The following is a 12,100-nucleotide window of genomic DNA, read 5'->3' as shown; positions in this document are numbered from 1 at the left end:
GGAGACAAACTGAAAACAGTTGCATTGCAGAGCTAGTCAGTCAGTACACTACCTCTCTTAGACTTCTGCTGAGTAGACTTTGAAACACAGGTTGATTTTTCATCTTTGAGTGGAGTCACATATGCTTCCTTATTACTTTCTATTAAAGGAAACAATGTAGAAATATCAATAATAAAACCTTATGAAATATTTTAAATATTGACATTTTCAAATAAGTTCATACAACAGACGTGCGAATAGACATGACAGTCTCATTAGCAGCCTACTGAGAGGTTATCAAAAAAAGTTCCAGAAAATGTGAATACCGAAAACTAAAAATACGGTTATAGGATGAAAAATGTATGCCTTCATACTTGAAATATATACTGTTTATACTTGAAAAGTAGAATAAACACCATTACTATGATTAACACTATATTCCAAGGGAATTACATAGAAAATTCTTTTGTTATACCCAACGAAATACATTAGAAAATTTAAAAAAAAAAATCTCAGTAAAGATGAAAAGGATATATTCTTATAAATATTCTGGTCATTACCATGGTCAATTTCAAGTATGGTTGTAGTGGTACTAGATTCCTGTGCTGTCCCAGTTTGGTCATCAAATTCTTTATTTTCTTTTCCTAACTGAACCTTGATTTTCTCCAAAGCTTTCAGACATGTTCTGTCTTTTACTTCCTATAAAAGAAAACATGAATACTTATGAAACACATATATTCTATTCTTCCTTCTAAAAAAATTGCTATACCAATATTATTTATCTAATAATATTCTAGGGGTAGGCATTTAGTCTAACAGCAAGACTGGTTAAGACATAGCTCATATGGGAGTACATGAATTTGATACTCCTCTCCAATTCCCTGCTAATACTACACACTGGCAAGTGAAGGCTCTAGTAACAGGATTCCTGCTACCACAGAGCCGACCTGGAATGAGTTACTATCTCCTGGCTTTGTGTGGCTATTCAAATCACTTAGGAAGCGGACCAGTAGACGGAGTTCACTGTTTTTCTGCCTCAAGTGATTTTTAAAGTAATTGAATTAAACTAAATTTAAATGACTAAAATGCATATGAAAGATACAGAAGGAGCTAATTCAAATAAGCAAAGTCATAATATGCTAACATATAACTTGATACATCCCTATGAATTCTCCTTTCATAAGTATCAAAATACACTAAGCACTCAATAAGAGTAATTTGAAAACATTTTACCTCCAGAATCTCATCCAAGAGAACCAGAAGATCTTTTGCAACATTGTTACTTAGTTCTAAAGAATTCAAGGCTTTTGTATAAATTCGCACCTCTGGTGAGCATGGATTTGTTAAGATCTCATTGCAAATTTTTATAGCCAAATTGTCATGTACTGTAAGGGCCTACAAAAATAAGAGAAAATTCATTAATAAAAATAACTACAACCCAGCTAGCAAACATTTCCAACTAATTATCTTCCTATAATTTCAAATACAAAATAGCTAAAACTAAATTAAAAATCTACCTCTTGCTTCAAGTTGAGTTCCTTTGCTACCTTTTCGCAGTAGAGCTGTGGATACACACTGAGGATCAAAGCGCTCCATTCCCCAAACTGCTGCACCTTTGGAAACTCCATTCCAGGGAGCGCAGGATCCCAGTCTTGAACTCCTTTAGTGAGTAGCAATTCCTGTTTGTCTGGTAGGTCAACTTAGCCCTATGGCCCCCCTCCCCATCACACTACAAGACAAGGCCCTCTGCACTTGTCACTGTGGGAACTTAGGAGTGTTCTTGGATTCCTCCATCTCCACTGCCTCTGGAATGCTTGCATTTAGATTCTTGTAACATTATTATTCCTTTTTTATTATGTCACTTTCTCTTCTTTCCAATTCATACTATCACTTTCAACTATTTTTCTATAAGCTTTCATGTCCTAATTATCAATTTTTAACTCTTAATACCTTACCTCAGTTTGTCCCATAAGTTGAACTCACATAACTATCACTGATGATAAAATTAATATTTTTATTAAGCAGCTACCATCTTTTCAACATAAGCCCTGCATGTTTACTTATTACAAATACAGCCAACTTGAAATTCTCCACTTTAGCCCTTGAGCAATCTATAATTTACTCCCAATATTGTGTTTTCATCAGGATTCTTAGCCAGAATGATTCTGCAGTAGATTCTCAATATTAGTGAAATCTACATTTACCACCCTTATTAAAGCATCTTTCTTTTCTATGAAAATCCAGAAATGCCTAAGTGAATTTCAGTTGTTTATAACTGTCAATGCTATACTCTTCATGCCTTTTAGATAAATTTTGCCCTTCCCTGAATGCCTTAAATCATTTACTAATTCCAGATTTTGCATAGTATCTTTTTTTTCTTTCCAATAACATTTATGATTTGAGCAAAGTATATAGTCACTAAATAAAGAACAGCTCAATCATTTTCAGTTTGAGTTTTGATATCTGAAATCCTTAATAACTCATTTAATTCTGAAGTGGTAATAAGACTGACAAAATACCATAAAACGGATCTTAAAACCCAACATTTTGCTGAAACAATAGCAGTCTGCATACAGTTGTCATACTAGGCTACTATATTCACCTGGTAATCCTCAGAGTTCTTGGCTTGAGGATTTAGTCCGCTTGGTCTTGTCAAATCTACAAGTAACTCTGCAACATTTGCAACATCTACTTCAGCCAAAGGAGACGACGCAGGAGCATTGGTCAGTGTCTGCAAAGTTGGAAGAAAGGCTTCCTCAAAGCATTCCTGATTTGTCCTTTTAGAGAACAATTAGAAAATGTTAGCAGAGCATGCTTTAAAGACAAAATAATTCAAAATGGATCACATATAAAATCCACCCTTTAAAGGACATTTTCACCCAAGAAGGAGCTAAATGGTTCAGACAAATAAGACCTATATAAGATCCTCACATTTAACTAATTTATCCACCGAAGAAAGTATACAAAAAACAAAATAACATTATAGATATAAGACATTAGGGGCCGGAACTAGACTTCAAGCCAGACTTCAGTGAATCAGCAGGACTCAATACCTGCTTGCATAAGCAAACATGGGGAAGAACACGCCAAGGCAGTGCCGGAGCCGGAAGTCCTCTTCAGTCACAGGGTTGTACCATAACAACACGAGACGAGAGAGAATCCTACTGCTGACCAAAAGCCCAGAGAACATAAGCTTGGCCAGACCTTCTGCAGCTCCTGTCCGAAGTTCAGACACCTAAGGATTTCAAATAAGATTGATAAAGTGAAAAAAAGTCTAAAATCACAAATAAAAGTAAAAATATTCTGACATTACAGAAATAAAAAGCATAACAGAAAACCAACAAATACTGGAAATTAAATGGATAATTTTCTGAAAATGCATAATTACTAAAATCAATTCAAAAAGAAATAGAAAATTTGAACAGATTTGTAACAAATTAAATTAAATGTTTAAGCAACCAATCTCCCCAAAATAATGTAGTCTGGGACCAAATGACTAACAAATTCTACCATACATTTAAAGAATAAACAATTCCAAACTCAGATTTTAAAATCAGTTATTACCCTAATACCAAAGCCAGAGAACAGCAATATTACAAGAAAACTATAAACCACAATCTCACAATGCAAAAGCTTTACCATGCTAGCAAAGCAAATCCTAGAGCATATTTAAAAATATCCATACCATTGGCAAGTGAGATTTATCCCACAAGAGCAACATAGCCATTAAACAAACAAACCCCAAGCAATGTAACACATCACATCAAAACAAAGAAAAATGCCAAGAAAATATCAAACGTTGTATAAAAGCCATTTAACAAAAATTCAACACTTTCCTAATTTAAAATAAAAGCACTTAAAGGCTATGAAAAGCAATTTATATCTATATCCTACTCAATGGTAATAAAAAAGACTTTTAAGATTCCTTTTCCCTCAAGATGAAGAAAAAGGCAAGAATATCCACTTTAATCACTATAATTCAACACTGTATTTCATGTTCTAGACTTAGCAGTTAGATAAGAAACAAACGGCATCCATATTGGAAATGAAAAATACTGCATCTATTCACATGACATGTCTCTATATGTTCCCAAAGGATGTTTCTAGATAGATAGATAGATTTAAAAAAAAAAAGAAAAAAAACAACACACACACACAAAAAACTGGGCCAGCACATTGGCATAGCACATGAAGCCATGCATGGGACAACAGTATACCATATAAGCAGTAGTCTGAGTTTCAACTGTTCCATTTCCAATCTAGTTCCTTGCTAATGGACCAAAAGAAAGCAATAAGAGATGGTTTAAGCACCACACAGATGTGGACACTCGTGGCCTCGGCCTGGCCCACTTGCAGAGTGGACCAGTGAATAGAACATTTCCAGCCATCATTCTCCTATTTTGTCCCTGCCCTTTCTCATTCTGTAACTGTGCCATAACAAATTAAAAAATATATTTAAAAACAAAGCCTACTAGAACTACCAAATTAATTCAGTGAAGTTTCAGGGCAAAAATAAAATCAGCACCCACATAGTAGAGCTTTTATGCATCAACCCTGAACAATCCACACAAAAAATTAAGAAACACATTTACTATAGTATGAAAAAGAACAAATAAAAATGCTTTATAGTAATCAATTTAACCAAGAAGTTAAGGCTTGTTAATATTTCAATGAAACTAGAAAACGCTGCCAAAAGAAATTAAAGACAACAGTAAATGAAAAGATTTCCCATGTTCATGGATTGCACATTAACAGTGTTCAAAAGTTAATATAAAAGCAAATCCTCAAATTAACACAGAACTGCAAAGGGAAACTCAGCATCCAAAACAATATTGAAAGTTGGAACAAAACTGAAAAACTCATATTTCTTAATTTGAAAACTTGCCAAGTTACAACTACTCAAAATTGCAGAACTGACATATAGATATACAGAGCTATACAGCAAAGGATAGAATCGGAGTCAAGAAATACACCATAATATCTACAGCAAATAATTCTTAGCAGCAGAGCTAAAACTGTCAACTAAGGAAGTATAAGCAACTGCACATCAACAGGAGGAATAATGAGTATACTTCTAACTCAAACTGTATCAAATACTATCGAAAAAATACATCCACAGGCCAAATATAAATGCTAAAACCACAAAAGGAACCACTTAAAAAGGATAATCATCTTCATGGCCATGGATCCTTAGGTATAACACCAAGAGCATAATTAACCAACGGAAAGACAGCTGTATTCAAAATTAAGAACTTTTATACACCCAAGGACATTATCAAGAAAATAAAAACACAATATGAAATATGAGGTAGAAGAAAATATTCACAAATTATATATCTGATATAGATGCACTACTGAATACATAAAAAACTCCATAAATACCCACCCTTTTAAAAAACCTTAAGCAGAAATTTCTCAAAAAGAGGTATAAAAATGGCCAAGAAGCACATGAAAAGATACTCAACATCATTTGTCATAGGGACATGAAAATCAAAAGCATAATGAGGCACCTCTTTACATATACTATGATGATTATACTTTTTAACAATTGGGAAATCAACTGTTGCTAGAGATGTGGGAAACTGGCAACCTTGTATGTAGAGGGTAGGGATGTAATACAATTTGGCTGCAGTGAAAAGTTTGTTTCTCCAAAAGTTGAATCCTGAATCACCATGTGCTCCAGCAACCAGATTCCTAGACACATACTATAAAAACAAAACAAAACAAAAACCTGAAAAAAATGATTTCAATACATGCAAGTAGTTTACAGGAGCACTATTTAGGACAGCCAACAGTTGAAAAGAGCTCAAATGTCTGTCATGTGTAAACTCTGGTAATACCTAAAACAAAATAGCAATGTTATATTCAGCAACCAAAAGAAAATAGTACAAGTTACAAGGTAGAGAAATCTCAAAACAGTATGCTAAATAACTGGCACACACACAAGGTCACACACAATGTGACTTAATTTCTGTGAATATTGAGAATGAACACTCAGAGGCTGTTTGCATTGTGCTATCAGGGTTAAGAATGAGAAGTCACTGTTTCTTTTGGGAAACAGTTTTCCTCTGGGATAAAGAACATTTTTGAAAATTACATGGCAATGCTACTGCTCTATATTGAATGTAATAAAATGCTAATACACTGCAGGCTTTATTCTCTTTGTTAATGTTACCTTAATGAAAAACTGCATCAATATAAACATTTTTTGAACACTTAAATATTTATGTATGCTATAAAATATAGCTCAAGAATAATTTAAAGATCAATTCAATCTGCCTTTGGATCTTCTGTCTACCTATTGTAAAACTGCATAGTGAAAGATAAAAAAAATCAGTAACAATCACCTATTATAGTCATTTGATTTTGTTTATGCTTTGATTATTTGCACATCCAGCTTGACAGAAATTAGGAAAAGCAGCAGGAATAGTTTGAATTTCATTAAGATACATACAAAAAAAAAAAACCAAAGTAATACTGAATTAAAAATTCACACAAAAAAATTCTTAGAAAAACAAAAATCCATGCTGAAAATCACATTTCATAATCATGAGGCTAAGATTATTTCTTACCTCACTATCTAAGAAATCAGAAAGCAGTTTGAGAACATTCTTCACTGTAGCAGTCTCTTCAACATCTTTTGACTCTTGTTCAGCATCACTGTTTATTTCTACATCTTCAGATTGAAGATCCTTGATATTTTTTGCTTTAAATGGTTCAATCCCAAAAGTCATCAGTTGGTCAAAAATTGCCTTTAAAGCACTTATTTTTATGGTGACATCATCAATTTGCAATACCTAAATTGGGACATTCCCCCACAAAAGAATTCAGTAACCTGGTTTGTTTTCCTTGAATAGTTAATACATTCTTTTTTTGGTCAAAAAAAAAAAAAGAGCTATTTGTCAATAAACAGTTATCTTCACAATCCTAACAATTTGTGTATAAAAGGCAGACTGAAATTTTTTATTTAAAAAACAATGAATAATATCTTCAATTAAGGTTTTATCACACGAATCCAGAGGAACTATTCAATCATATAGATATTAGCCTGTCAACTTACTGGTTGAGCTTAATCTTTTTTAGAAAATGGTGAGCCATATTGTCATGAGTTATTTTCAAGATGGGCACAAAAAGTTCTCCTCTGTTATAGTGGTTCTGTCTCCTCTAAAGATCCTGCTTAGGACCCCAGTAATCACAACCCTGACCCAAGCTATCACCCTCTTTTCTGAATTGTTAAATATCCTTCTCATCAGTGTTCCTGCATCCATACCTGTAGCCTTCATACTACATACTGGCAGATTATGCACCACATGCAAAACCAGACACGACTGTTTTTGTTAACAGGCTGCATATCTGGGATAGTTTTTTGCATTTTTGAACAATTATATGAAACTCAAAGTCCACCGTACCCTAACTTTATTGAACTATATATAGCCTTGCTCATTTATATAACCATTAAGTTATTTTTGCACTGTAACAGAAGTTACATAGTTGAGACAATCAAATGCTTACAAAGTCTAGTACTTTACAGAAAAGAGTTGCCAACATCTTCTTAGTCTACACCAATATTATAATCCAATCACATTAATCCTCTGCTTAAATCCTTCCAATTCCTTCCCATCTCATTCACAGTGAGAGCTGCTAACCTCTACATTGTGTAAGTTTTTAGAAGACAGACATCCTGCAAGTTTTTTCCTATTATTTTATGCTTTGTTTCAGGTTCTTATTCACATATTATTCACATTTCTTCCTTTTTCCAATAACATTTTAATAAGTAAAAAAGATAAAAATTGGGGGCCAGCGCCATGGTGTAGAAGGCTGAGCCTCCACCTACAGTGCCAACATCCCATATGTAATTCCACTTCATGTCCTGGTTAATCCCCTTCCCATCCAGTTTCCTGCTTGTGGCCTTGGAACGCAGTAGAGGATGGTCCCAGCCTTGGGACCCTGCACCCACACGGGAGACCCAGAAGTTGTTCCTGGCTCCTGGATTCTGATTAGCCCTGCTCTGGCCATTGTAGCCATTTGACAAATAAACCAGTGGATGTAAGATCTTACTCTGTCTCCTCTCTGTTAGCATTTTCATAAAAAATGAAACATTACCCATCATTATCATCTTTAGAATAAATTCAGGGTATGAGAATTTTCATTCATGTGCAGTAATTTAAAAAGAGTCAAAATTTTTGCCATAAAATAAATCCTACCTGCAATAGTAGTACAAAGTGTTTACTTGCAAAGTCCTGATTCTGAAGTCCACAGCATCCTAAGCATAAAACAGCCAGATTTCTTACTACAGGATGAATACTTATTATTCCAGGAAGAATCTAAAATGAATCAGAAAATAAAATTATTTTGACCAGGGCAAAGAAGTTAAAACACTATATGGTATAACTCTGATTTTGTAGATCTAGTAAATTCTATACAGTTTATTAAAGAAGTAATTTTTCAGCACAGAAAGAGAAGATAAATATTAAATGACTAAAGCATAATAACCAGTGGTTTTCCAGAATAGTCTCATGAAGCACTTCACTTCTACCTAATAACACAATACAACTTCCGAGAACAAAACAGAACATCCTAAAATGACATAATACTATTCCTCAATGTTTAATCTACCCCAGTCACATCTGCTATGTTTGCTCAAGTAGTCTAGCTCCAATTCACTGTTATCTTAAACAGAAGCACGCTGTAGGCAACAAATGAAAATCATGTAATTTAAAATTTTCCAGTAAATATGGACTGGCATATGTGAACCAGTGCATGGAAGATCGTTCCGTCTCTCCTTTTCTCTGTAAATCTGACTTTCCAATAAAAATAAATAACTCTAAAATAAATCAACAAGTAAAATAAAATTTTCTAATAGTCACATTAGAGTAAAAGCAGGTGAAACTAACTCAACTTTATTATTATTTATATATTCCTTTGAATTAATTGCTTCATTAACGTTACAATTTTCAATGGAAAACAATGAAACTCAACCATTGAAAGAAAATTAGCCTGGGTATAGTTACAATCTCCAATAGAGGTTGGCCGTTCAAGACTTGGAAATAACATAAGGTTTATTTATATTGAGCTATAAAGGAAGATGAGGGGAAAGCAGAAAAAAAGGGGGGTTAGGGGAAGCAGTGGGGATCACAGTAATAATCCCATGAGGTAAGTAACATTCTATTGTTTGTACTGTCTTCAAAGCCTGCTGCTTTTACCCTATAGCACATATCACTTAGACTAGGTTTTTAGTTAAAAAAAGAAAAATATTATTTATTTGAAAGGCACAGTGACCAAGAAAGAACCTCCTGTTGCTTCACTTGCCAAACAGCCACAAAGCCAGGACTGGGACAGGCAAAAGCTAAGAACTCCATTTTGGTTTGCACACATGTGAAGAGTGGGCCCAGCACTACTTTAGGCTGCCTTCCCAAACGCTTCAGCAGAAGGCTAGATCAGAGGCAGAGAGACTGGGCCATGAAGCAGCACTCTGAAAACAAGATGCAGATGTCCCCAGCAGATCAACCTGCCACACCACAGGCTCACCCCTGGCTGCTGTTATGAACCAAGATATGGTTAGTACCCACTTTCTTGAACTTCTCCTATCTCCTGCTTTCTTTTACAGTTAATGTCTATTTAAATATCTGATCACAGTTGCCTTCTACAAATAGGTTAAAAACTGCTACTTAAAATCACATAGAACCATATTCTTCTTCTTAACAAGCAAAAATGGTATCAACTACTCTGCATTTATTTATTTGATGTTCCCTTGACTTGACCAAGAGATTCATGTCAGTCTATATATATATCTATTTTGCAAACCATATATTTTAATTGCAGTATGTATGATAGATTTAATATATGCTAAGTGATGGATTTAGGACATTTAAGGCACAAAAAATTCATAAAATTATACATCTTTTATTCAAACACCTTGTTGACATTCCTGAGAGCTTCAATTTTAGCCATGAATTGTTTTTATATTTTTCAGGTCATTATGACCAATCTTGTATATTTTCTTTACTTATGCTGTATTATTTCCTACCTATCTTTAGTCTCTGTAGTTACTACTTCAATCTTTGGTATACCACAATTTATCATTTTTTTTCTTTATAAGATATTTATTTATATGAAAGGAAGAGTCACAGAGAGGGAGACAGTTCTTCCATCCCCAAAATGGCCACAGGGTCAGGGTTGGGTCATACAGAAGCCAGGAGCTACATCCAGATCTCCCACATAGGTCCAGGGGCCCAAGCATTGGAGCAAGCTCCACTGGCCTCCCAGGTCAAAAATAAAACAGCCAGGATGAAAACCAATGCTCTTAAGGGATGCCAGCATCATAGGCATCAGCTTAACATGCACTGCCACCTGTGAAGCCAGTAACCATATGAGCAACAGTTCAAGTTCCACTTGCTTCACTTTCAATCCAGCTCCCTGTGAAAGTTTCTGGAAAAAGCAGTGGAAGATGGCCCAAATGCCTGAGCCCATTACCAAAGTGGGAGAACCAGATGAAGTTACTGGCTCCCGGCTCCAGCCTGGCTCAGTCTTGGCTAATGTGACCACTTGGGAAGTTCAGTAGAAGATGGACAATCTATCTGTCCCTCTCTTTCTGTAAATGTGACTTTCAAATAAATAAATGTTTAACCCACTATGCCACAAATTCAGTCCCCATCATTTTCCTATAAGCAAACTAGACAAAATATTCATATAGAATTAAGATATCGTTCTCTAAAAATTAAATTATAATTATTAGTTAGAATCTAATATTCAATCAGAAGCTCTTGACTGCTACAAACTGGCTTTCTTTATTACCTATAGAAACACAGAAACCCTAAGAAATTAACTTCCTGGGCCCATATGATGGATTGGTGGGTAAATCCTTGCCTTGCATGCTGCAGGATCCCATATGGGCACCAGTTTGAATCCACTTCCCAATCAGCTCCCTGCTCGTGGCCTAGAAAAGCAGTAGAGGATTTCCCAGACTTGGGATGCCGCACCCACATGGAAGACCCAGAAGAAGCTACTGTCTCCTGGGTTCTGATCAGCTCAGCTCCAGCTGTTGTGGCCACTTGGGACAGTGAACCAGTGGATGAAAGATATTTCTGTCTCTCTTCTCTACCCATCTGCCTTTCCAATAAAAATAAATAAATTTTAGGAAAAAAAAAAAAGAAAGAAAGAAATGAGCTGGCTAATACATTCCCTGGCAATTTCTCACTAATTCCAGGTGAAAATTTTAGAATTCAGTAAGAACTTGGGTACAACCAAATACCAGTCCATGCAGAAGCTATGGCTTGGGGCTTGTCCTGCAAATGTAGCTCCAACAGCTGGTTAAAGTGTCAACTGGTAATAGAACAGAGTAGATCAGGCAGGACTGAGCAAACCTTAGCCCACAAGCAAAACTACAAAACAGGAGGGAGCACAGGTCATGCCGAGCTAGGCTCTTGTACCTACCGGTCCATATGAGCCAGGGACACTAAGCCACAGTGTCTAAGGCAGAGGTCAGGACAGGTGAGGGGCTGTGCCAAGCTGAGTCAGAGCATCCACTGCAATGTGAGTGATCTATGGCTGGGAACAGGCATGGCTGGGGAGCTAAGGGGACAACCCTAGCTGCGTTGAGGTTCCCGCCAAGGGGTGTGTGACCTGGAATGGGAGCTGCATTCTGATCTGGAACAGTTGTAGTCTCCCTTGGCACAAGTGTGGACTAGGAATGGATGCACCGAACTGGGCCAGACCCCAACACCCCCTGGTGTCCTGGAGGACCAGGGCAGATGTGCGATGGGTCTCAAAGCCCTTCTGAGCCATGTGTGAGCCATATGTGGGTATGGACAAACCATGGCTGGGCTGAAACATCCAACAGCAAGAAACAGATTGGGTTGAAGGCCAGTCAGGAAAAGCCACAGTTCCTGTTATGACAGGTGGACTGAGTAGGGCTGGCTCATGGACCCACTGGTAAGCGTGAAACCTGGCACTGTGAGAGGTTCTGATGGAGGAGCCTGGGCAACTCCTCTGGCAGGACACCTACCCGGCAGGTAAGCGCAAGAAACATGATAGGAAACAACCCAGAACAGGCCATGGAAAGTTACCCACTGGCATACAATTGGCAGGAGTTGGGGGAAGACCAGGCTGAATCTGTCCACGT

At 36.3% G+C, this 12,100-nt stretch overlaps 1 protein-coding gene across 1 annotated transcript in view; it reads right to left on the bottom strand.

The window, feature by feature from the left end:
- The window catches only part of NCAPG (non-SMC condensin I complex subunit G), a 35,225-nt gene that overhangs the window by 3,732 nt on the left and 19,393 nt on the right, over nt 1-12,100 (bottom strand). The window contains exons 13-19 of the mRNA XM_040965812.1: nt 8,184-8,303; nt 6,552-6,776; nt 3,033-3,214; nt 2,582-2,756; nt 1,213-1,374; nt 540-678; nt 53-139 (exon numbers count right to left, since the gene is read on the bottom strand). Coding sequence (XP_040821746.1) covers nt 53-139; nt 540-678; nt 1,213-1,374; nt 2,582-2,756; nt 3,033-3,214; nt 6,552-6,776; nt 8,184-8,303 — 1,090 coding nt within the window. The remainder of the gene's footprint in view (nt 1-52; nt 140-539; nt 679-1,212; nt 1,375-2,581; nt 2,757-3,032; nt 3,215-6,551; nt 6,777-8,183; nt 8,304-12,100) is intronic.

The sequence above is a fragment of the Ochotona curzoniae genome, unplaced genomic scaffold (assembly GCF_017591425.1).
Source record: "Ochotona curzoniae isolate NIBS_2020 unplaced genomic scaffold, NIBS_Ocur_1.0 scaffold_4505, whole genome shotgun sequence".
In the NCBI taxonomy this organism is placed as follows: Eukaryota; Metazoa; Chordata; class Mammalia; order Lagomorpha; family Ochotonidae; genus Ochotona; species Ochotona curzoniae.
The sequence above is the reverse complement of the archived record's forward strand: the minus strand, read 5'-3'. Positions and strand labels throughout refer to the sequence as shown.